The sequence below is a fragment of the Pipistrellus hanaki genome, assembly GCF_964339955.1.
Source record: "Pipistrellus hanaki genome assembly, chromosome: 2".
NCBI lineage: Eukaryota > Metazoa > Chordata > Mammalia > Chiroptera > Vespertilionidae > Pipistrellus > Pipistrellus hanaki.
In genome coordinates this window covers 172,633,706-172,660,692 of record NC_140504.1, presented here as the reverse complement: position 1 = coordinate 172,660,692, position 26,987 = coordinate 172,633,706, and the positions used below count along the sequence as shown (strand labels likewise).

General features: G+C 44.5%; 2 protein-coding genes across 2 annotated transcripts; one reads left to right on the top strand and one right to left on the bottom strand.

The window, feature by feature from the left end:
• On the top strand, nt 1–26,783 carry LOC311616509 (olfactory receptor 2A12-like; the record flags this gene model as incomplete). The annotated part of the gene is given in 3 exon segments (XM_084871926.1): nt 1–188; nt 190–274; nt 26,118–26,783. Coding segments are annotated over 3 exon segments (939 nt in total).
• On the bottom strand, nt 10,133–11,077 carry LOC311616508 (olfactory receptor 2A12-like; the record flags this gene model as incomplete). Its single annotated transcript, XM_084871925.1, has 1 exon — nt 10,133–11,077. The coding sequence occupies one exon, from the start codon at nt 11,075–11,077 to the stop codon at nt 10,133–10,135; it is 945 nt and encodes a 314-aa protein (XP_084728051.1).
• Nucleotides 26,784–26,987: the final 204 nt, after the last annotated feature.

Below are 26,987 nucleotides of genomic sequence, written 5' to 3'. Positions count from 1 at the left end.
ATGCAAGATTTCCTCTGGGGAAGCCACAGCTCTCTTACTGAGCTTATTCTGCTAGGATTCTCCACTAACACAGAGATAAGTGTTATTCAATTGTCTTCCTCTCCATTACCTCATCTCCCTCCGGGAAATGGGCTTATTATCATCTTGATGTGCATGCATTCTTGCCTCCACACACCCATGTACTTTTTCCTCAGTCACATCCATTCTGAATACTGGCTATGTCACCACTACAGTGTCCCACATGCTGGTCCATCTGGTTTGCAAGAAGAAGACCGTTAGCTGCACTGGATGAATAGCCCAGACGTACAGCTCCCTGACGCTGGAAATCACTGAGTGTTGACTTTTTGCAATGGTGGTTTATGACAGGTATGTGGCTGTTTGCCATCCCTGATATATAAAGTCTTCCTGAGCTTTTTGTTGTGTGGGTGAGTGGTGGCCATCTGTGGATTCTGGGATATCATCTGCTAATAATTCTTCCCTCTTGTGGTCCCAATGAGATCAATCACTTCTGTGAAGTACCTGCAGTCTCCAAATTAGTCTGTGTGGACACATCTCTCAGTGACCAGGTGAACTTCAACCTGGGCTTCATCCTTCTGTTGGTCTCACTTTTCCTTATCATCATTGTCTACATCAGAAAGTTTGCTGCTTCCCACATCACCATGGTTACTATGTTCTCTATACCATTTTTGGTTATGTAAATAAGACCTGGCTCTGAGGCCTCTTCATAAAAGGACAAAAAGCTGGCTCTGTTCTACAATGTCATTTCCGCCTTCCTCAACTGCATCATCTACAGTCTTAGGAACTAAGATGTGAAGAGGGCTTTCCTAGGAGTGACAGATGGGGGGCAAAGCACTAGAATGAAGTCACAGGAACATGGGTACCAGCAACAAACCTGGGACACAGCCTACATGACTTTTCCATCCAAATTCTTCCCAACATCAGTGAGCACATGTGATACCTGAATGGGCTAGATTCAGTGAGATGATGAAGGAGAACACTCAGAAGGCTGTGGCAGTAGGTGTTCCTCAAGCTTGAAGACACCAGACAGTGGACTGACTTACTGAAGGCAAGTCATACATTTAATTCATTGTTTAATTACCAGTTTGTAAGATCTGGCCAAGAATTGGCATCGTCATCTTTCTATTACTAAATGAATAGGCGATTGAGTGATTGAGCTCTGGACTCATAAAACAAATTCAAAGTAGTGGGCATATGCTAACTCCTAGATCAGTGACCCCACTATAGCTCAACTTAAGAAAAATGTAAGAACAATTTGAGATAAATAAAAGGGAAGTATATAAAATAGAGTTCAGGGAGGTGAAATATGGGTCATTTTTCAACCAGTACTAGAGTATGAATTTAATGCACATAAGTCCTCATGTCATTAAAGAAAGGAGCTTTGTTTTTCTGGAATGATGTCTGTATAAAGGAGTGAAAATTGGGTGAAAATATCCTACCCAGATACTTTCAAAATGCATTTTCAACTTTATTGAAATATGCTGACATACAGTGAACAAAAGACATTGAAAGAATACAATTTGATGAGTCCTGAAATATTAATATATCCTATATAATAAAAGGGTAATATGCAAATCAACTGAACAGCAGTTGGTAGCTATGACGTACACTGACCACCAGTGGGCAGACGCTCAACATAGGAGCTGCCCCTAGCCAGCAGGACTTAATCTCCAGATTAGAGCCTGCTAGCCAACCTCTTGGTCCCTTCCCCCAGCCAGCAGGCTCTGATTTGGGTGATTGGAGAACCAGGGGAGGGTGGTGGAAGGGGGTGGGGCCAGCTGCCAGCAGCCAGGGAAGATGGCCCTAATTGCAGGCCAGGACAAGGGACTGTACCCATGCATGAATTTCATGCGCCGGGCCTCTAGTGTGTGTGTGTGTGTGTATCTGCAAAACCATCACCATAATCAAGATCATTATCATCATCATTCCCCAAAGTATCCTTATGACTCTTTGCAGTTCTTCTGCATTAGTTATTTATTACTGTGTAACAAATTACCCCCACAATTTCATGGTTTATGACAACATTTATTATATATATATATATATATATATATATATATATATATATATATATATATTTATTTATTTATTTTTTTTCAGTTTCTGTGGATCAAGAATATGAGTGGTTGGCTGGGTCCTATGAGTGGTTGGCTGGGTCCTCTGGATTATGGGCCCTCACAAGACTGCAATGAAGGTGCCATCTGGAGCTGCAGATATCCTAAGGCTCGCCTGGGAAAGGACTGCTGCCAAGCACACTTGATTGTTGCTAAGATTCTGCTCCTGACAGGCTGTTAGACTGAGGGTCTCGTTTCCTTCTTGACTATTGTCCAGCAGTTCCTTCCACGTGAACCTCTCCCTAGAGCAGCACACCACGTGGCAGTTGGCTTCATGAGAGTAAGCAAGAGAGATTGAGAGCAATGCTGAACCTGGGTCTTTTGCAACCTAATATTGAAAGTACTGCCCCCTCACTTTTGGGGTATTGCGATTAAGAGAAATGAAATACTAGGTCCTGCCCAAACTCTAGGGGAGGGGATTACAAGGGCATGAATATCAGGATGGGGTGCCTTTGGTTCATGCCAAATGTTTCTCCCTTGTGATTTAGACTTTTGCTAATCAGGTAGTCATCTATGAATTAGCATCATCAGCATCACTTCTGAGTGGTTAAGAAATACCGTCTTGGCACCCTCTACCTATGGAATCAGAATTTGCATTTGAAGACATTCTATAGGTGATTTCTAAGTACTCTTCAGTTTGAGAACAAAGATTTAGCCAACTGCAAGGACAATATCATACCACCTGACTCAGTAGACCTGTAGTATAAACTTTAGACTTTTTAATTTAAATATGCTAAATATTCAATGTACAATGTGTGTGGGGGGGAAAATAGGCTTACAGTTGTGAGTTTGAAAAACACAGTTTATTCTTGCATTATGTATTAATTATTATATTATAACTGTAAAACTACTTTCCCCACCCTGTGTTATGTATTTAAGTAATATATTTAAGTCATTCACTATTACAAAAGTATTTTTACTTGGTTACAATGTTCCCATATCTTAGGTAACACAATGGAAATTGTTGTGTTATTTTTCCTGCACTTCTGATATTTAGTCCCTAAAATGTCCTAACACTGAAGCCTTAGGCCAAAGTATTTAAGGTTCTTGATACCTAAAGCCAGATCCTCTGGCAAAAAAGATCAATTTATACTCCCACCGGCAATGTGTGAAGGTCCATGATTCATTGTCTTCTGGTCACCCCTGATTGCTTAAAAACTCTTAGCCAGTTTCAAAGGTGAAAAGCTGGTATCGCATTGGTATTTTAGTGTGCATGTCTTTGGTGGCATTTCCCCATATTATTGATTATTTGGATTTCTTTTATGAACTGTTCATATCTGTTGGCAGTTTTCCTGGGTGTTTGACTTTTTCTTACCAATTCACAAAAGCCCTGTCTATATTAATGATATTCTTCGGATGTCTGCAAGCATATTGCAGTTATATACCTTGTTTTGTTATCTGCCTTTTGCTTTTGCTTCATTATTTACACAACACGATGGCTGGAGGCCTCAGCGCTGGCGGCCTGTGCCTGTCCTGTTGGGAACCTCCTACCTCTGGAGGACTGTTCCTTTTCCAGCATTTCCGGTGGCCTAGGATATAATACCTTTGAGGACGATGTAAACCTGTAGCCTTGATCTCTTGCAGAAGGCACAGGCACTCGTGTTAAATAATTCTGGCCAGGAAAATTCGGGTTTTTTTGCAAGGAGTTTCATAGGAATGTGCATCAGCAAGGGGCTGGGGAAGAAGGACCCAAGTGCAGCATGTTTCCTTCTGGGAGTTGTCCCGAGAACGTCCTGGGGAGTGCGCTGTTGGATGCTGGAGTTCCTGCGCCAGCAAGCCAAGGCAAAAGCCGGTAACTACGGGTGATACCCAGTAACAGGAGCCTGCAGATTGGTGAAGCCTGGGAAAAAACAATGTGCCTTTGTGAAGATTCCATTAGGAATAAACAGAGTTTGGGGGAAGGTCCCTCCAAGCAAGAGGGGACAGAGCACAAAACTCCCACTGAGCTTTATCCTCTCTCTGGACTACCTAAACTTTGCATCTGGGGGTAACCGTAGGCTCACTCTCCCCTCTCCAATTTTCCTCAACCTGAAGCGGACAGGGTAGAGTCCTTCTTCCTGGAGATCACCCAAGACAGGCGGTGGTTTTCCAAAATGGATTTTATTAGGAACAAGAGGAAAGGGGAAATGAAAAGGTATAAAAAACACAAATGAACAGAAACAAGTGGTCATAAAATAATATTTTCCCCTTTTCTAAGATAAGTTCAGTCAACTTCAAAGTCAATGGAAACTCATGTATATAAGATATAGAATGGTAAGATTATATATAAGATAAAGAATTCTATAACTTGCTATATAGTTACATAGTGCTAGGTTCATTATATTGAATGTGGGATATGGGTACATTTTAATATGTCTTATAAAGCACAGTGCCCATGGTGGTCTTTCACTGCCCAGTGGCCTCTCAGGTCTCACCTCTTGGATGGTGTGTTCTTTCTTTCTTTCTTTCTTTCTTTCTTTCTTTCTTTCTTTCTTTCTTTCTTTCTTTCTTTCTTTCTTTCTTTCTTTTTCTTTTTCTTTTTCTTTAATATATTTTATTGATTTTTTTACAGAGAGGAAGGAAAAGAGAGAGATAGAGAGTTAGAAACATCGATGAGAGAGAAACATCGACCAGCTGCCTCTTGCACGCCCCCTACTGGGGATGTGCCCGCAACCAAGGTACATGCCCTTGACGGGAATCGAATCTGGGATTTTTCAGTCCGCACCTGGGTTTTTCCTGTCCGCAGACTGACACTCTATCCACTGAGTCAAACCGGTTTCGGCTGGAGGGTGTATTCTGTCCGGCATTTCAGATCCCTTGGTGAGAAGCTTTCCTCAAGCAGGAGAGAAGGGGCCAGTCTCTGGCTGAGGCACCTCGCTCCCTAAGGATTGTAGCACCAAGGACTTGACAGGTGACAGAAAGAACCTGCATCCTGCGGTCCTGAGACGGTGCAGCAGCGACCGCTGGCCGAGGTGGATTCAGTCCTGCCTGGAGGGCGGGATGAACTTCAGGCTCCATCCTTTCTAAGTGTGAGAAGGCCCTACCACCAGCCCCGGGGGAAGTGGAGTTACATTGGAACTTGGCCCAATATGTCCCTGCAGGACCCAGACTGGGCTTGGGCAGGAAGCTGAGAGCCACAGTGGGGAGAGGCCTGTGAGAGCTGGCCCCTGAGACAGGAGGGCTCCTTAGGCGGGGCCATCCCGGCTCATACTGGCCGGCCTCCTGGGCGCCATAGGTAGCGGGAAGTCAGAGCTGGAGTCCTGGAGCCTCGCTGTACCCTGCACTCCCTGGATGAAGTCCCCTCCCTCTCCTTCTGACTGGCCACTCTTGTGGCCACACTGAGGGCGTGGCATGTTCTCCTTGATGGCAGGGTCTCTCTCTTCCCTGCCTGCCCTACTGATCCTGACCCCAGCATGGAGTCCGCTGCAGCACTTGGCGGGCCATGGAGGCCCCTGTCTCCGCCCACGGGGCGCTCAGGACTTGGTGGGTCATGTCCAGCTGAATCTCAGGTTCTCTCTCAGACCCTCACCAGAGCGAACCTCCTACCTCTGGGGGGCTGTTCCTTTCCCAGCATTCCCTGGCCCTGACTGGGACACCCTCTCCCTGTCTGCCCAGTCTGAAAGCTCAGGGACTTTTCCATGTGGCAGGTCCTGAATTCAACAACCTCCCTCCCGCCATTTCATTCTCTCTTTTAAAAAAAAAAGAAAGAAAGAAAAATCCTGAGGTGAGAATTAACAATTTTTTTTTTTTTTTTAATGACCAGAAAGAAAATGAAAACCACTTTTCAAAATAATGTATGGCATTGCCGAAACTGGTTTGGCTCAGTGGATAGAGCGTCGGCCTGTGGACTGAAGGGTCCTGAGTTGGATTCTGGTCAAGGGCATGAACCTTGGTTGCAGGCACATCCCCAGTAGGGGGCATGCAAGAGGCAGCTGGTCGGCGTTTCTCTCTCGATGTTTCTAACTCTATCTCCCTTCCTCTCTGTAAAAAATCAATAATATATATATATTTTATTTTTTAAAATATTGTATGGCATTGCCGTCAACATAAAACTGGAAATTTACAGAGCCGCCTTCCAAGATCGGGCCCAGAAGAGGAGCCTTGTACTCCATGAGCTTTACCAGGAGGACCAATGATGAGTATTTAAGATGCAGAGAGAGAACAACTTGGTACAGGACTGTATTCCTGAATGCCACTTCCATGTGCATATTTCTGGGCAGCAAGATGATAAGCAAATAGCCTGGCCGGGTAGCTCAGTTGGTTAGAGCAGTGTTTTTCAACCTTTTTTGGGCAAAGGCACACTTGTTTCATGAAAAAAATCACGAGGCACACCACCATTAGAAAATGTTAAAAAATTTAACTCTGTGCCTATATTGACTATATATAAAGTAATTCTCTTGAATAGGAATCAAATAAACACAAAGAAAGTATTTTATAATTACTTTATTATGAAATATTAAGTAAACAAAATAGTGAAAAATTATAAAATTCTTGTCTTGTCTGCACCTACGGCACACCAGGCAACATCTCGCGGCACACTAGTGTGCCGCAGAACAGCGGTTGAAAAACGCTGGGTTAGAGAATGTCCCTATACACCAAGGTTATGGGTTCGATCCTAGTCAGGGCACATACAAGAATCAACCAATGACTCCATTAATAAGTGGAACAGCAAATCTCTGTCTCTCTCTTCTCTCTCTTTCTAAAATAAATAAATTAGAAAAAAGTTGATAAGCAAACACTAAAGAATCTCTCCATTTCTCTGGCTGAACCTCCACTTCATATTAGATCTACCTTAATATTTTTGAACATATTAGATCTACCTTAATATTTTTTTAAATACTGATCTCCAACAAACATACTATTTCTGGAAATTAAGCTCTGCTCTTAAAAAAAAAAAAAAGGAATAACAACAATAATAATAAGATGGCTTATGAGAAAAGATCTTTTCTTCAGGAAGGTAATAATAGGAATTACCAAATAAATCAACTTTTTGGCATGACAGAGACCAGTGACAGTGGTTGGACAAAATATGAATTTGGAATCTATATCTGTGGAGTCTTAATGTCTTTCAAATGACTTTCAAAATAATTTAAGTTAGAAAAAAAAAAGAGAGAGAAATAAATGAAAAGCATGTGTGGTAGTTGTTTTCTTTTAGCACATTTCCACTGTTGTTATTCAGAAGAATGATGGCTGTCATTTAGCTCTTTTAAAAAAATCTGGAAAAAAATAATAAATAAAATAAAAAATCTGGGACCCCCCTCCTTTGGCTACACTTAGGGTAGTCTCTTTAATTTAATGGTCTGAAGATTCTCTTTGTGGTATCTGTCTGTAGATTTCTCTTTTTATTCATCCTATTTAAAATGTGTTTGCAAAGACCAGCTTTGTTTTGTGATTAGGGATAATATTTGAAGATTATTTAAATCGTAAGGGTGAATATTGTCAGAAAAACATAATCTAAGACTTGCAAAAAGGCCCTCTTGGTGTTGCCTAGCAGATCCTCTGAGGATTATCTGACCTATAAGGGTGCACTCCTTTAATTGACCTTATATGGACTAGGTCATTTAACAGCTCTGCAGGTGTAGTTGTGAAGTTATAGGAAACTATAGCAATGCAAATTATTCCTATCTAGAGTAATGAAATGATTCATATTCACAACAATGCAAATCTTCAGTAGAAAACATAAATTTCTATAAGTCAAATTATTCCTTGAACTAATCTTAACGTCTTATGAGTTTCTTCATGAATTAATGGGCTCAGGGAAATTTTTGATGTAGAAGAAAAAAACATAAAGAAAAAAATTCATAAGTTCATTAAGAATTCTATTTATTAAGTTATTATTCTATTCTATATATCAAAAGAAAATAAAAAATATTCTTCAGCAGTAAAAATAAACCAACATGAATATATACCCAAACCTATTGTTGAGTGATTAAATCAAGTTATAGAAGAATACATACTTTATAATTCAATTTTTTTAAAGTATATATTTTATTGATTTTTTACAGAGAGGAAGAGAGAGGGATAGAGAGTTAGAAATATTGATGAGAGAGAATCATCCATCAGCTGCCTCCTGCACACCCCCCACTAGGGATGCCCCTGCAACCAAGGTACATGCCCCTGACCGGAATTGAACCTGGGACCCTTCAGTCCGCAGGCTGACGCTCTATCCACTGAGCCAAACTGGTTCAGCTATAATTCAATTTTTAAAATCATGAAAAAAAATAATAAATTGTTTAACAATTGTATTATAATATATAACTTCAAAAATATTAATACAAACATTTAATAAATTTTAAACCCTGAAACATAAACACTAAAATGTTAATAGTAGTTATCTCCAGGTCTAAGGTAATGGTCATTTTTCATTTTCTTCCTTTTGTTTGCCTCTGACTTTTGCAATTAAAAAGAAAAAACAAATAATTATCTAGAAGAAGACATATTCAATGCATGTAATAGACAAATAATTAATATCCAAAATGTATATAACAAACTACAAGTCAAGAAAAGGCAAACAATATCTTATATTATTGAACACTTAACATTTTTTACTCACTGTGATGAGTGCTTTACATGTATTATCTTATTAATACTTCCAGTAACTCTCTGAAGTGTATACTACCTGGTATTTTCTTTCCATACCAGAAGGGGAAACAGAAACTCAGAGAAATGAGGTAACCTTCCCATCATCACTGAGCTATTAAAGGGTAGGTAGAGTTGGGATTAGAACACATAAGTCTGACTTCAGAACTCACTATATTCACTTGACAATATTACAAACAATCTTACCAAAAGAAGTTAGATTCTCTAGCAACTAGGGAAATACAAATGAAACAAAAAATAATGTTGCCACTTTCCATTTATGTGATAGACAAGAAAATTAGGATGTTTGAGATACATGCACAATATCAAATATTGATGGGAATGAAATGTGTAGATTGGTGCAATTACTTGGAAAAATAATTTAGGAATATCTAGTAAATTTAAATTTTCTTTTTTTTCTACAATCTTCAAAGTCCAATATACATAAATCCTAGGAAAAAAATTATATATGAAAAAATGTCCAAGGACATTAGTTGCAGAATTATTTAAACAATGAAAAATTGGAAATAAATAGTGTTCAATAGTAGATAATAAAGTGTGATATATTCAAATGCTTGTCAAAGGGAATAAGCAAGGCCTATTATTATCAAATGAGTGGATGTCAGAATCATGATGTTGAATTAAAATTTTGTCAGTGATACTGACCTCACACTACCATTAAAAAAATTAAACTTATACAAGAATAATTCTATATATTGTTCATTGATACAATTGTATGTAGCAAAAACTTAAAAATACATTGAATACACTTCAGTTTAATCATAGTGATTAATTCAAGGGGGTTGGTAATATTTGAAGAACACTTCAATTTTCTCTGTAATTATTTCATCCTTTAAAAAAAAGATTTAAAAATTAAATCAGGTCAGACTCAGTTTCACAAGTTGAGATAAATTATTTGCCATACAGTTACACAACTATGTCTAAAATAACTGTAGCTTAGATTTTATAACGTCTAGTTCAAAGAGCAATGCTAAATATTATCTGTAAATGCATGGCAGACAGTAAGGCAAGACTGTCTTCCTGCATAATCTGTCTACTCTTTATGCCATTTTCATCCCCAAATCCTTTACCCTGTGGAAAAGCATGTACACATGCTAAACATTTGGCTGTGATCATATTGCACTGACATAAATTTTCAAAGACAAGAAAAATAACCAGGAAAATCAATAAAGTAATAAAGCAATGGCCTTGAGCCATAAAGATATAATCTTTGTAGAAGAAATCCTTTGCTTTCACTACTTAACTGAGTCAGTGGGTGGTGGCAGCTGAAAGTTTTCCAACCAATGGGAAGATCTTCAGTTTAGGGATGTCACACCCTCTCCCAGCTGCTTACAAACCTAGGAAGACTCAGGGTGATCAGAGCTGATGTATTTTTATGAAACCACATGTGCTCCATCATGAGTCTGGACAACTCTGAAAGGTCACTGGGCCATCTGTCTTCCAAGTACTTTCAGAAGGGCCCCCTTCACATCCTTGTTCCGGAGGCTGTAGATGATGGGGTTCAGGAAGGCAGAGACAACATTGTAGAACAGGGCTAGCTTCTTGTCCCGCTCTGGGTTGTACCAGGAGCCAGGCCTCATGTACATGATCATGGCTGGCCCATAGAACATGGTGACGACAGTGACATGGGAAGCACATGTAGAGAAGGACTTGAGCCTCCCCTGGGATGAACGGATTCTCAAGATGGAGATAAAGATGCGAACATAAGAGGCCAGGATGAGGGAGAGTGGGACCAAAAGCAGGATGAAACCCAAGATGAAATCCAGCTGGTCATTGAGGGATGTGTCTGCACAGGCCAACTTCAGAACAGCAGGGACCTCACAGAAGAAGTGATTAATCTTGTGGGGACCACAAAAAGGCAGACGCATGGTGAAGACAGTGTAGATAAGGGCCCCGGCTATGCTGATGGACCCACAGACTGTGACCATCTTGATACAAACGGGACGGCTCATGAGTAGGGTGTAGTGAAGGGGGAAGCAAATGGCTACATACCTGTCATAGGCCATAATGGCATAGAGGACACACTCGGCAATGCCCAGGACCAGGAAGATGAACATCTGGGCCACACAAGCTCCCCAAGAGATAGTCATCCTTGGGCACACCAGATTAACCAACATCTGGGGCATGGTGGTGGTTACATAGCTCATGTCCACCAAGGAGAGGATACTGAGAAAGAAATACATGGGCGTGTGGAGGTGGGAATCCAGGTAGATCAGGGTGATGATGAGTCCATTGCCCAGAAGGGTGGTGAGGTAGAGAAGGAGGAAGAAAGCGAACAGGGCCATCCTGACCTCTGAGTCACTGGAGAAGCCAAGGAGAATGAACTCGGATACAGAGCTGTGGTTCTTTTTGCCAAGGCTCTGCATGGTGATCTACTTGTTAAAGACAAACAGAACGTCCCTGTTCTGTCCTTGGCCTTGCGGGAGGGAGGACAGAGTTGATAGAAGTTGAATCACACACAGAGCATCTTGCACAGAAAGTTGCACACAAAAAAAGATTTGGTTAAACCTTTGTTGAATTGGATGAAAAGGGAAAGAAAATTAGGGTAGTCCTGGCACTGGGAAATAAGTCAGAAGCTCTGGATTTGGACTTAATAGAAGATAGGCTGTCTGACTGCCCATAGGCCCTTCCCTGGAAACCACCCTCGTCCACAGAAGGCATCAGATGGCCATGTTTGTAGCAGGGGACCCAGCCAACCCCCGGCCACTCTGAATTCTGCTCAGGATGTACACTTGTCCCAAGCTGGAAGACAATTCTTTGCTGAGAATTTAAAATGATGACACTGAAAATCTGTCAGTGAGCTTTAGGTGGCTGAGATAGTGACAATGCAATGCTGGTGTGATGGTAACTCAAAATCACAGGGGAGCTGAAGCTATAGAGAAGAAAAAGGGAGGTCTTGCATTGATGATAAAATAGCAGGCCTGCTGGGAAGCAGAGAAGAGAGACCTCACATACCTGAGCAGCAGAGAGCGTGACTCTGCTTCCAGCCTCTAAGGCCTGTCTGAACTTTGTTTCTTAAGCTTAGATATCTGTGGTATTCTCTTCTGAGTCCTTACAATTACCACCCAGGACCACATTTTAAATTCAGCTCTTCCTGAATGTCCCATGGTTGTCACTTACCCAGCTGTGTGACCTCAGGCAAGTCTCTTCACCTCCATTGGCTTGTCTCACCATGTTATTTAGAGGTAACACATCTATGGCACAGAGGAATGGCAAGGAGCATATGAAATACTGTAGGTCAGGACATTTTGCAACACACACACACACATACACACACACACACCATACACACACACACACACACACAGAGCAAAGAAAAGGGTTAGTATGGGGGCTGGTCTTGACTCTGCCCTGATTTTGCCGTGTGATCTTGAGTAACTCCATAACTCTCTGTGAACTTCTAAGCCCCATGTTTAAGTGAGGTTGTTGGACTTGACCACTCCAAAGGACCCTTCTGGCTCTGCTATTCTTTGATAGCAGTAATGCCAGGCTGTAACCTATGACTGCATCAATGCCATGAATACAAAGGGGAGCTGAGCAGTCAGCTGAATAGGATTGTGTTGGCAGGAGATGCCTTCTGGGAGCTGGAGATGTGCAACCAGAGCACAGGAGAGTGCATCGAGTATAGATTCAGGGGTCAATGCACCCGAGTCTTGAAGCCTTTTTACCTACTCCCAAGTCACTTAGCCTCTCAGAGTCTCATGTTTGCCATCTATAATTCCTCCTCCATAATAGAGAGTACATGAAATATACCTGGTTTATTGAAAGTGCCCAGTGAATGGTAGCAATTTAGGTCATAAGAAACTGAGTGGAAGGAAGAGTAGAGAGAGTGGGGAGGAGCTGTCATAGCATTTTCAAGTTTCTGAGGTTCCAGGAGACAGGGTTGAAAACATGATCGGGAGGACTGATTGCTGCAGGGTGTTGTGACAGTCTGAGGCTGTATGGGCAAAAGAAGATGGTCTGAGCTTTAGGAAACATCAATAATTGGATGAAAAAAATGTCCCAGAGAAGCCATGTTTATCAAGGGAGGAGAACTAGGGAAGCTCAGAGTCTTAGACATTGAGAAGACATTAAAGAAATAAGGATTGGTCAGCAGTGCAAATGGCAAACCCTGAATCCAAGATGATAGGGCTGCTCACACCCTCCTATCCACCAGTTCACAATCCAGACCTGGATTTTTTCAGTGGCCTCTTACTGGCTCCCCTTCCTGGTGCACCCATCAGCAGGTACTGTTTAATCTCTCATGCCTCTTTAGGCTGGAATTTCAGGCCTTTCCCATCTGGTTCTAACCAATTTTCAAATCTGTGATGCACCAGAACCCCTGAAACTTCTGAGCCATGTTGTTAAGAGCACAACCACCAAAAGGATCCCAGTCTGGGCAGCTGGGGCGGCCTCCTCTCTGAGCCAAAGCCCTCCCAAGCCACCTTTCTCAGTTCCGGCATGTATGCCAGGCAGATCTCCACCACTCTTCCCTAAAATATTTATCTGCTTGAATGTCTCCATAATCCTTTCTTCTGCTTCACATCCCACCAACCTTCAAGGCTCAGCTCGGGGTTTCCTCCTTACCCACCAGCCTGGTCTTGTAGATTTCGTGTACTCTTTTCTCTGCCAGGTTGTAGGCAGGGCTGCCTCACTTAGTTCTCTCCACAGATCTAACAGGGATGAACAGACCACTTTTGAAGTTCCGTTTCAGTGCTAATTTTCTCTGCTTCAACATCAAACTCTGCTCTGCCTTCTGACAAGCTAGTGCATGGCAGGACCAGGCCCAAATCCTGGGTCTCTGGCTGTGGGCTCTTAACCTCTGCGCTCTGCCATCCTCTTAAAGGCACCCATGAAGAAACAATTACATCAAAACTTCACACCAGGAAAATGCCATATTCATGTCCACTCTCCTTTCTCCACCAGCCATTGCGTCCCTGCTCCTTCCCTGCCTCTGCAGTTCTGGTAGAGAAGAAGGGAGCAGACGCCTCATCAGGGTGCACCAGGGGTGAGGGTCCTCCTGAGAAGGGTGTGTGTAAATTTGGGGAAGTGTGCTGGCAATCCCACTCCTGCTCAGTGAGGGTGGACGCACCCTCCTCTCCTCCCCCAGAGAGTGGGCAGAGACTAGGGTGGGATCTTTTGTTCATTCTTAGGGATGCCCAGGAAAGGAAACTCTCCCATCCCCTCCTTCAGTCTCACCTACAAATGACCAGCACCCTGTTCTTCTGCCTGGGTCACCTCCTTCACTCCTGTGGCAGCGTCAGCCTGGTTTCTCTTGATCTGTGCTCGGTGGCAGAGAGCAGTTCACCCCGCTCCTTGGCACGGTGCCCTACCTGGGAGATGGGCACCTCTCCTGTGTGTGGTGGGCGCAGCAGCCCTGGAAGGAGGGGCTCCCAGTGGGCAGACCCGGGGCCCTCTTTTATCAGAATGGGGTTAGAGAGTGGATCTCCAATCCTGAGAAGCCCTGAGGATTCCCTGTCCATGCTGGTAAATGCAGCACAGAGCCTCTGGGAAGATGAAAAACACAGCCAGGAAGTTAATGTCCCCAAGGCATTTCAGGAGTGGCCCCAAGAGCGAATGAGCTGGACATCCTTGTGAAGTTTCCGTTGGGGACTGAACTTTCTTCCCACAGAGACTTGGGGGAGGGAGGAGTCCTATGGCTGCGCTGCACGTTCCTGTGTGACAAAGTGACAATACTAAGGCGTGCTTTGTGTCCTCTCCTAGCACCTTCGTGTGTCTTTTATGCCCTCAAGCATTTTATTCAAGGCCACACACCTACTAGAGGTACACTTATGGTTTGACCATGGATTATATAAATACTGCCAATAGCTATCAATATCCTCATAACTACCACTATTGAAATCTATTATCCAAGGCCACACATCTCATGGTGATATAAATGCTCCCAAACCTATTACTGCAGCATAACTACTTACTATTGAACATTTACTCTTACCAGAGGCTATGCCAGGCAATTAATCCTCACAACAAGGTCGGCAAGCCATTTGATAGATCAGGAGGCACAGAGAGTTTCAGAGAATTAAGTGGCTTGTGTTGTCTGAACTTGAACCTAGGTCAGTCAGATTCCAAATGGTTCTACTGCAGCGTCTCCATGGCCAAGGTGCAGTACTGGCTTACAGGGTGTGTATAGTCAGGCTGGAGGGCATCTATAAGGCTGGTGTAGGAGCCAGGTGGTCAAAGTCCAGGACAGATGCACAGCCTTCCTCAGACCCACTTGGAGGACACTGTCTCCAACTAAGTACGCTCTTGGCTCTTGGAATCCCCGAGGCAGGAGACTGGCTCAGCCTCATTAACTGCTGCTGGACAGAGCTCACTGGGTAGGGCCTGCCTCATGGGTGGAAGGCACTGACCAGCTATAAGAGATGGTCCAGTCCAACAAGGTAGAATCTAACTTCTTTAGGGTGTGGTGACAAAGGTCAAGTTCAAGGCAAGGTGAAGTTCAGTTTAGGAACTGGGGGACTTCAGGCCAATGGGGAATACTTTTACCTTGGTAGAGGCCAGTGATGAGGAATCCAGATCAAGTGATAATCAAGGGCCAAAGAGTGTCTGTGTGCAGGATTACTAGATGGGACGTGAGATGAACTGGTTAAGTCCTGGGAAGTGGAGGGGTCCTGGACACAGCAAGTCATCTTTTTTAAAAAAAAAATATATATATTTTTTATTGATTTTTTACAGAGAGGAAGGGAGAGGGACAGAAAGCTAGAAACATTGATGAGAGAGAAACATCGACCAACTGCCTCCTGCACACCCACCACTGGGGATGTGCCTGCAACCAGTGTACATGCCCATGACCAGAATCGAACCCGGGACCCCTCAGTCTGCAGGCCGACGCTCTATCCACTGAGGCAAACCAGTTTCGGCCACAGCAAGTCATCTTAGAGGACAGGTTCTGACTGCAAAGTCCAAAGAATTCCTATTATTATAGCTGGAGCAAAAAGATGAGCAAGTCCACAGCTGAGCAGGACTGGATGCTTCCCCAGAATGTGGGACTGTGCCTGCTTAGGTCCCCAGAAACATAGCACATTCACTCAGGCAACTCAGATTTTTAGGTCTAACAAGTATCAGCTGTAGTGGTCAGCCCCAACTGTGGGGAGACAGCAGGGCAGCCAAGGACCCATCCTTGGGTAGGATTATCTCATATCTTAATTTTCATAAAACAGTTCTGGTTTATTCCTGTTGTAGATCAATTAGCTCCTGTAATTATTTTAAATACTCCCCTTCACTCTCAAAATGTGTCAGAGTTTTGACATTCTATGGTCTCTAGATATAGGGCACAGGCAGAAGAGATTTCACAGGATGGTCATAGATCTTGCTGTATTTCCTCTCTTGACTATTTGTCTATTCTCTATATCACCCCCCTACCCAGACTTAGGTTCTGAAACTCCCACGACACAGAGCCAGGGTTTGTTGAGAAAGAAAGGAAGAAAGAAAGAAAGAAAGAAAGAAAGAAAGAAAGAAAGAAAGAAAGAAAGAAAAAAAGAAAGAAAGAAAGAAAGAAAGAAAGGAGGGAGGGAGGGAGGGAGGGAGGGAGGGAGGGAGGGAGGGAGGGAGGGAGGGAGGAAGGAAAGGAAGGAAGGAAGGAAGGAAGGAAGGAAGGAAGGAAGGAAGGAAGGAAGAAAGAAAGAAAGAAAGAAAGAAAGAAAGAAAGAAAGAAAGAAAGAAAGAAAGAAAGAAAGAAAAGAAAGAAAGAAGGAAGGAAAGAAGGAAGGAAAGAAAGAATGAAAGCCAGTTTGGTGGGTGAATGCTGACTTTACCACTCTCTCCCTATATGACCTTGGGCAAGTCACTTTCCCTCTCTGAGTCTAACTTTCATCCTATCACAACAGAGAACAACACTGTGAGGGTTAGGAAGGTTTATGTAAGGTGCTTAGCACATGTCCTGGTATCCAGAAGGGGCTCAGTCAACGGCAGGTCCTATTCTGACAGCAAAAATTGAGCAGTCCTAAGGGTCAGCCTAGTTCTTCTCTGGGTAGGAGAAGGGGAGAAAACCCTCAGCAGCAGGGGCAGGAACCCAGATGCCTGGATTGCAGTGGAGGGCTCCTGCCCAGGCCACACATGCCTCAAGCAAGTGAGAGGAAACAGTGGTGGTAATTTTCTTCCCCCTCCCCCCAAAAAAGGAGGAACCTCTTGAACATGAAGCAGAGATTTCATGTTCAAGAGGGGATTGCACATCTATAATAATAAAAGTATAATATGCTAATTAGACTGGATGGCCGAACAGCAGAACACACATCCAGATGACCTTCCAGACAAAGCTGGGGCTTTGAGGGCCAAGCCCCATGCATGAATTTGGTGCACTGGGCCTCTAGTCTATAGATAAATACGCAGGTAAGGGAGTTTGTCTAAGAGTGCTGTGCCAACCATTTAGCAGTTGTCTCATTCAATCCCAATCTGAGGTCAAATCCCAGTCTGGTCTCTAAAAATTCAAGCAAGTTATTTGACCTTCCTAAGCTTTACTTTCTGAAACTGTAAAATTTGGATAATAATATGAACTTCACATTGTTCTGAGGATTAAGTGAGGTGAAGTGTTTAAGCACATGACACCAAACATAGCATGTGCTCAAGAAATGGGAGAAACCATCGCCTTCGTCATCATCACCACCATCCTCTGAGGTCACTCAGCTGGGAAGTGGTCCAGATGGGGCTGGAACCCAGACCTGTGCCCTTTGAAGCTGTTTTCCTTCCAGCATGCTTTTCTGCCTCTCAACCTTGTTCCTCTTGGCCATGGTGTGTGTATATATATATATATATATATATATATATATATATATATATCCAAATTGTGGTTGGATTTAATTTGTTAACATTTTGTTGAGAATTTTTGCATTTGTGTTCATGAGGGAGATGGGTCTGCAATTTCCTTTTCATACCAGAGTGGTGCTGGCCTCCCAGAAAGAGTTGGGAACTATTCCCTCCTCCTAAATTTTCTAGGGGAGATAATGCAGATTTGCAAGCTTTTCTTCCTTAAGATTGCTACAATTCACGACTTAATCCATCTAGGTGTGGACTTTTCTTTGTGGAAAGGTTCAACTCCAGAATCAGCTTGAAAAAATAACTATATGACTAGTCAGGTTATCTATTTCTCTTCAAATGAGCTTTGATAATGTCTTTTAATGAATTTGATCGTTTTACCTAAGATATCTAATTTATTGAAATAAAGTTATTTATAATATTCCCTTATTATCCTTCTAATTACCCTTTCCCCTCTCCCCAATCCTCTAGTGGTTTCCTCACACACATGCACCGAATGATCAGTACTCACCTACTCACCTGCAGACCTCCAGCGTGCTCTCATTCTCTCTCTCTCTCTGCAGTGATTTTTTTCTAAGGCTTTGCTCTGTGCACTCTTACCATCTTGGCCTCTGTCAACATGAGCAACTATACAGAATACCACAGACTGGATGGTTTAAACAACATACATTTATTTCTCACAGTTCTAAAGACTGAAACCTGAGATCAAGGTGAAATGCTCATCATGTAATATCATTGTTGTTGTTGTTTAAGGCAGAATGCTTAATTCATTAGGATTTTCCTGCTGAAAACAGAAAATCCAACTAACAGTGGTTAAGTATGCAGAAATTAATTTTCTCCACATCACAGGCAGTTGAGGTGAGCAATTACTTGTGCTAGTTCACAGCTGGATAACATTAGTGAGGGAACCCCCATGATTCTCTGAGCCTGTCTCCTCATGGTCTACTTGAGATGGCTTGTCCAATTCCAGATACAACACCTGTATTCCTGGTAAGAGAAAGAGGACTCAGGGGAAGAGGCTGTATCACAGTCACTCTATCCCTTTGTTAGGAAATTCAGTATTTTCAAAAAAGCTCTTCAGCTGAGTTCCCATTTTGTCTCCCAGAACAGGACCAGGTTCCAGGACTACCCCAGCTGAAAGGGATTCTGGGTAAGGGAGAAATGGAAGTGCCATTTGGGCTTGGACCATTCAACACTTGATTACCCCAAATAAGTGTTGTCAGGAAGAAAATGATTTTATCAGCAAGGAAGGGGGAAATGAATAGTCAACCAACTAGTATCTGTCACACTAAAATTCTATGTGAAGTGTAGTATCAGTGGGGTGAGGAAAGCAGCCACTTTCATTTACGTATAGAAAAAAATAAGAGAGAATTATAACAAAAATTTTCTTTGTTATATTTGAGGAACTACAGGGTAATTAAATTCCTCTCTCTTTGTGTGTGTTAATCCTCACCCAAGGATACTTTTTCCATTGATTTTCAGAGAGTGGAAGCGATGGAGTAGGGAGGGTGAAAAACATCAATGTGCCTCCCATTGGTTGGTTGTCTCCCGACCTGGGCCAGTGATCAAACCTGCAACCCAGGTGCATGCCTTTGACCAGGAATCAAACCTGAGACCCTTCAGTGAGTGGGCCGACCCTCTACCACTGAGCCACCATGGCCAGAGAGGTTAATTATGTTCTTCTTTCTACCTTTCTGCCATTGTGAATTTTATCTGATGAACATGGATTACTTTGCTCAGAAAACAGGGAAGACTCCAGCAGGAATTATCCTGGGTTTCAAAAAATCCACAGGGGAATGGACTCCAGACTGGGAAGCATGATTCTCTGTTTCTCTCTCAGACTCTGCAGGTAGAGGCCTTGTGAACAACTCCGAACTCCCAGAAAGACTGGAGTCCAACTTGAGGGGCTCAGAAAAACTGAAGGAGGGGCCCCATCCCCAGGCTAGGGACTGGAGTGGGCTTGGCTGTCACCCACACACCACCCTGTCCCCGCCCCCACTACTCCCTGCAAAGCAAAGTGTGTGGGAGGCACTTTGCAACCAGGCAGACCTAGATCGGGGTCTCAGCTGCCTCTCACAGCTGTTTGACCTTGGACAAGTCTTTTCACCTCTGAAGGTCAGTGTCCTCAACCACTCAGTGGAAATAACATGCTTCTTTCCCAGAGCAGATGGAGAATTAAGTGAAATAGTGCCTGAGTCGGGCACATGAAGGTGTGTAATAAACGCCGGTCCCTTTCCCCTTTTCCTTCCCTAATCCCAGAAGAATGTGTATCTAGCACAGGGGTCCTCAAACTTTTTAAAGTGGGGGCCAGATCACGGTCCCTCAGAGAGCTGGAGGGCCGGACTATATGAACTACTAATTCCTACTGTAACACCTCAGCTGCGCTCACTGCCCAAAAAACCTAGCGGGCCGGATCAGACTCCTCTGCGGGCCGCATGTGGCCCGCGGGCCGTAGTTTGAAGACCCCTGATTCTAGCAGAAGCCCCCAACGAGTCTGCTGCCCTCAAAAGTTGCTGCTCTTGCCCGGCTGGTGTAGCTCAGTGGTTGAGCATCTACCTATGAACCAGGACATCACAGTTCAATTCCCAGTCAGAGCACATGCCCCGGTTGCAGGCTCAATCCCTAGTGTGGGATGTGTAGGAAGCAGCCAATCAATGATCTCTCTCATCATTGATGTTTCTCTCACTCTTTCCCCCTCCCCCATCCTCTCTGAAGTCAATTAAAAAAAATATTTTTTTCAAAAAAGTTGCTGCTCTTATGTCTGGACCTCCCCCTCCATATGTATCTCTCTTCTTTCCACCAAAGCGGCCTCCTGGCCTCTGGTCTGACTTGTGCCAGATCATGACACCGGGTTCAGCCCTGGGTAGAAGCACAGCCTGTGTGGCCAGACAAAACCGCGTTCAGCATCCCAGCTCTGCACAGCCTCCTTAAGGCTCCAAGCTTCCATTTCTGTTTCTGTAAAATAGGGATAGTACTGCTATGAGGATGTAATGTATATCAAATATCTGGACCATAATAACTACTCAAAATAAAAACAAACCCAATGGCTGGCATTATTATGCTCTCGGGAGCACAGTTCCATGTTAAGGTGAGGCCGCTGAGGCTCTGGGAACCTAAGGGACTGGACCAGGTCGCAGTGACCAGGTCTGTCTGATGACAATCGCTGGGTCTCTGGTGCACAGTTGCTTCCCCAGAGGTGGCTCTTGCTGAGCAGAAGGGCGGGGCCCTCCCTGTGCTGCCAGTGGGAAGTGTCTGCTGGTGCTGCAGCCTGGAATTAAAGATATTATTTAATGAGGATGAGGGTGAGGATCCAGCTTGGGGAAGATGGGCAGGATCAGGGCAGAGGGGCTTATCGAGAGGAGAGAAGGCGGCTCAGACCACCCCCGCACACCCTCAGGAGGAAAAGCAGCGCAGGTAAGGGATTTTTGTAATGCAGATGGGATTCTGGAGAAGAGAGAAATGGGAGGGTGGAGGGGCAGATAGTGGGCAGGGGGGAGCTTTAGAGAGCATGCCATTGATGTCAGCAGAGACCAGTACTTGCGAATAGCTCCGTACAAGACCGGCTGGGAGGTGACGACCAGGATTGGGGGTGCCATGGACTGGGTCAGGGTCTTATTCTGAAGGCAGCATCTGCACAGGGTGCTAGGGAGGCTGTACATTTCAGAAATCCATGTAACGTGTGCTCTGGCAGGAGTGGGTGAGTGAAGGTGGCAGAGGTGCTCCTGCTCCCTGGACCCAGGTCCAGGCCCCTCTCTGACCCTCGGATTCTATCTTCAGTTTCCATCTCTTTCCAGTCTGGTGTTACTCTGTCCTGCCGCTCTGATCCTCTGTGTCCTTCTGTGTACATTGGTCCCTCCTGGTGTTCCTTTGTCTCTATTCTGCCCAGTCTGGGTCTCTGGTCTATGCTCCAGTCCATTTGCTCTGTCTTCAGTCTCCCAGGATCTCTGGATCCTGCCAGGCTTTCATGGCTCACCCCGTCTGTCCCCTGGCCCAGCAGACAGACCCCTGGCCCTCAGAGGAGGATACATCCGGTTATCCCAGAATCAATACTCTCTCCTCTTCCCAGGCAGCACTGAGAATTCCAGAAGCTGCTGGACATGGCAGGCCACGGGGAAGAGCCAGCTCTGGCACCACCTGCCTGACCTCTGACCTTCCCCTCATGCAGCTCGCCATGAAGAAGGAGACCATTGTATGGAGGGCAGCAGGCGGCAAGCAGCCTCAGGGAGGGCCAGCATATGGCTGTGTCGCTGTGCACGGAGTGGACACCAGCAGCCTGGCGTTATTGTCTCTTTGCACCTGCTGGGCCTGGTCAGCTGCCTGGTCAGCTGTCACTTTGCTTTTTGGTCACAATTTCCGGTCTTCTTGCCCCCTTTTATTTCAGCTTCTACCCTGGAGGAGGCAGGAAACAAGAAAGCACATGAGGAAGTAGGTGGCAGAGGAAGAGGGAGGACCTGTGTTCAGGCTGTCAGTCCAGCCACGTTCGCATAGAGGCTCAGAGACAGTGTCAGCTGGTGGTTATGAGCACAGGTACTGCAATTGGCTACCACTGTGTCCCCGGGCTAGTTGTGTCCCCGCTTTCCTTACGTGTAAAATGGGGACAGCAATAATGCCTGCGTCGCAGGGTAGCTCTGTGCAGGCTCATGGTCAGCTTGTAGGCATTCTAGTACAACTTCTGTTTCCTATGACAGGTGTTTGTTCTGATTGGAGGGCGCGCACAGTTATTGCTAAATATTTCAACCAGCACTCCAGTTATGGGGATAAAATAAAGTAAAGCAGGTCATAGTGCTTGGCACATAGGAAGCTGTTACAGCAACAATAATACTATAATGTGTTGAGTTATTAAAGTAATTACATGATTATATATAATTGCACATTATTGTTATTAAATTGCTGAATTCATTATTCAAAATAATATTTTATATTATTATTTATGGGCTTGGATAGAAGTTGAGGGAAATGCTAGAGAGATTCATGACAATTGGTGCCAATTCTCTCAACCTTCCCCCCTCAACCAACCTGTGCCCTGATTTCTCCTGGGACTTGTGACCTCCAGACACATCATTTTCTCCAGCTCTCTGAGGCACAGGAAAGAAAAGCATAGGAAAAGAGAATGTCTATACTCTTTTCTTTCCTCTCTCTCTCTCTTTTTCCCCCCACAGCGTCTCCTGGTCAGTAAGTATTTATTGGGTCTTAATAAGTGCCAGGCTCTGTGTGAAGTGATGAGGTTACAGTGGGAAACAATCAAATCATGCACGTTCAAGCTGAGCTACTCCGGGGGGATGTGCTCAACTTGTGGAATTTCCGAGTTAACGTGGGCTTGCTGCCTGGAGCTCAGACCGAGTCCAAGGAGCTGGCCTGGGATCCATCTTCTTCCGAGGCCTCCTCTCTGCACGTGGCATCTTGGGCCGCTGTGATGCTTTCTGCTTCAGCTCCTGAAGTAGCTGGAGATTTTCCTAAGTGCCTGGCCTGCCTTGCAGTCTGGTGACCAAAACTGGGTCTGGTTTTAAGGAGCAAAGCCAGGATAGTGATCTAACTTTCTCAGATTTGGTGCTGTAGGCAAGGGAGCCATTGAAAGATTAAAGTAGTCATTCCATCAAATTTTTGTTTTAGAAAAAGTGCTCTGCAAACCAGTGCCCAGGATGAGCTGGACAAAGGCCCAGCTGGAGGACTGAGGTGAAATTTGAGTGAGAGAGAGATGCCAGTGTCTGAAGCAGAGAGTAGGGGGATGGGTGGGTATGAGAGGCACTTTGGAGGTGGTGGCCATGGAACCTGGGGACAGAGAGGATGTAGGGGGAGGAGAAAGAAGATGAGGGGATTTCCCCAGGTTTCTGGCTGCTGTGACTGCGTCGATCTTAGAGATGCCACCAACTTCTTCCAATAAAAATTTCTTTGCCCTCGTGATTCTCCCCCCCCCCCCCCCCCCTTTGAGAATCAAAGCCAGAAAACATTCAGTACATTGAGGACTCCGAGGAGTTGAGCTCTGGTTTGGATAGCTATGGTTTAGCTGCTCGTGAGAAACCCTCCTGCAGCTAAAGAATGAGCGATACTCAATTTCTCCCACAGGTTCCCTCTCTGAGTCTCCTTTCTCCATGTGTGAGATAAAGACAATGATCTCTGCCCTATTCTTCTCACAGAGTCATCATGAGGTTCTCTCATGAGGCTCAAAGAGAGAATGAGTGTCAAGGTATATTGTAAAGTACAGGCCCAAAGCTGAATTCTGTATTTTTAGCCCAAATGGAGGTACAGAAGCCAGGCCCATCAGGGTGGATAATGACGTCACCCTTTGTTTTCCCTCACATGGGATTTCTGGCCCCTAGACCTGAGAGTCAGGTAATTTCTTCCCAGTGAAGAGTGTTTTACTTTCAGGAGAGTTGGGGGAAGGATGATGGGAACCCGGGACTTCAGGGAGCCCCAGTTTCTCCCCAGGGGTCCTGGTTGCAGGGCAGCACCCTCGGACACATGCTGCCGGTTTAGAGACAGTGTGCTCCACCTGCCCTCAGTCTTCGTGTGTGGTTCAATCAGGTCAAACAACCTTTATCATCAGACTCTTAAAGAGCAAGCCATTCATTGGCTGTGTGTAAAAAAGAAAAAAGAAAAGTTAGAAATGGCAGCACATTTTTTTGATTCTTGGTCCTCAGGTAGAAGATTCTCATATGGTTGGGATTCTTCTTCCCAGGAAGAATGTGGCTTTCAAAGTAGGTGTTTTTATTTCTGTTTCACAGGTGAGGAAACGGAGGCCTACAGAGTGAGCTAACAGCACAAAGTCACTTAGCAGACAAAGCCAGAGCTGGGATTCCAGCAGCACCTGCTGTCTCTAACCCCAAGCCCTTTCCATGCTGCTGGGTGGTTTCTCTCCCATCGAGACTATCAAGCCCAACCCACTGTACTTTTCACAGAAACTAAGGCCAACCCGGGGAGACAATGCAACCTCTGATTAAAGGTAGGAATTTAATAAAAATAGTTTCTGCCAGCTAACTGAAAGCTGTTGAGTAATCTCTGAGAAGGTCCTAGAAAAATATCTAGGATATATAGGAAGTTCAAAGTGTATTCAGTCTTTTGGCCAAAGTCAAGAAACCATCTGATACATTAAATGTAGACACAGGTTATTTTTTAAAAAAATTTTCTTTATTGATTAAGGTACCACATATTTGTCCTCAACCCTCCACTCCAATCCCCAACCCCCCCCACACTCATGCCCTCACCCCCCTATTGTCCTTTACCACTGGTTAGGCTCATATGTATGCACATAAGTCCTTTGGTTGATCTCTCCCTTTTATGAAGACTCGTTCATGATGTTCCAGAGGAGAACAAGCAGACTGCAGAACAAGTAGGCTGAGTCGGGTAAATTGGAAAAGGAATAACACTGACAGCATTGAGGTTGCTCCCATTCCCGAAGTACTGATGATGCACATGACATCTCTTCAGTAAGGCTGTCCTCCCCGTATTACTCAGGAAGGAAGAAGGCTCGGGGCACTTAAGTTGATAAAGACCTAAGAGTCAGTAAGAGGCCAATCCTAGCAGCAAATGCTCAGAGAAGCAACAGAACGTGGGTACCTGGGAGAATGAAAACTGTGGTCATCGTATATGATGAAGTATCTCTGGATGTTTCCTGGCCTAATTTGGACCTGAATCTCAGTCCTGTGTGTGGAGAACCATCCAGAAATGCAGCTAACATTATATTACACATCGACCACATGTTAGGCCTTCTGTGTGATGCTTTTCATGCCAAAGTATCACCCAGTCCTTGCAGCAAAATTGTAGCAAAGTAACCATTACTCTCATTTTGTACTCAAGGAAGTAGTCTTCCATGGATAGAATGCTGGGTAAAGGGCTTGCTCAAGGTCATTTATTCAGTAAATTATAGAGCCAAGGATTTAGAACTCAGCATTCTTTCTGACACACTACGGCCTGTGATGGGTAAAATTTGAGTGGAAAAATAAATTGATGTCTTCAACAGGACCAAGTAGGTTCTCTCACTAAAATTTGCCAAATTTCATAGAATATGCTCACTAATATTTATTTCTGAACACCTGGTTGCTTAACTACAGAGAAGAGGATACTAAGGGGAAGTAGAGATCAGCTAGTCCAATGCCTTTATTTCAAGCTGAGGAAACTGAGGCTTAGGTGGGTAATTGCTGATGGGTCAGAGGCAGAGTCTAAACTAGATGTGAAAGCCCTTTTCTCTTCACACATTTCTTGGGAATGGTGGCAATAGACAAGAGTGTGTAAAACAGGCTGCCATGCTGAGGGAGATCATGGTGTTTCATCATAACCAAATACTGACCACTACCCTGACCCTATCAGTAGCCCTCACCCTGGTGCATAGTTTAGCTAAACCTCTGTCTGAATTGTGCCTTTCTTTTTCCTTTAGAAGTGGAACACAACGCAAAATCTAACCAGATCTATGTGACTGAATTTATCCTTCTGGGCTTCTCCTTCAACCCCAGGCTCATGCCTCTGCTCTTCTCAGCCTTCCTGATGACCTATCTGCTGATTATTCTGGGCAACAGCTTAATCACCATCCTCATCTGCCTGGACTCGCACCTCCACACGCCCATGTACTTCTTTATTGGTGTCCTTTCTATGTTGGATCTTAGCTACACCACTACAACTGTGCCCCAGATGTTGGCACATATGGCCAGCCAGAAAAAGGCCATCTCTTTTGCCAGCTGTGTAGCCCAAATGTACATTTTCTTGGTGCTAGGCGTCACCGAGTCCTGGCTTTTTGCCATCATGTCTATAGACAGGTATGTGGCCATCTGCCACCCACTCAGGTACAAAGTCATCATGAGCCCATGGCTGTGTGGGGTCATGGTCATTTTCTGTGGACTCTGGGGTGTCATCTCTGCTCTTGTCTACACTGTGTTTGCCATGCGTCTTCCCTACTGTGGCCCCAATAAGATCAACCATTTCTTCTGTGAAGTCCCAGCCGTCTTAAAGCTGGCTTGTGCAGACACCTCAGTCAATGATCGGATAGACTTCATTCTTGGCTTCAGTGTCATCCTGATTCCACTTTCCCTTATCCTTGTCATTTATGCCAATATCTTCATTGCCATCTTGAGGATCCGTTCAGGCCAAGGGCGGCTGAAGGCCTTCTCCACCTGTGCCTCCCACATCACTGTGGTCACCATGTTCTGTGTGCCAGCCATGGTCATGTACATGAAGCCTGGCTCTGAGGCCTCCCCAGAAGAGGACAAAAAGTTGGCCCTGTTCTACAATGTCATCTCTGCTTTCTTCAACCCCATCATCTACAGCCTCCGAAACAAGGATGTGAAGAGGGCTTTCCTCAAGGTGACAGGCTGGGGTAGGGACCCAGAATGAGGCCCTGGGAGGATAGCTTGGAGTCAGAGAAACAAGACTCATGATGCACAGCCAATGCCCAAACACTCATTCACATGACTCAGTAGCACCAGTACACACTCCCCTCAGCCTTGATCTCAACTCTATACTGGTCCTTGGGGAACAGCGCATGACTGAACTGCTAGATGGACACCATGAAATGTTTTTCAGGTGCACCAGTCTTTC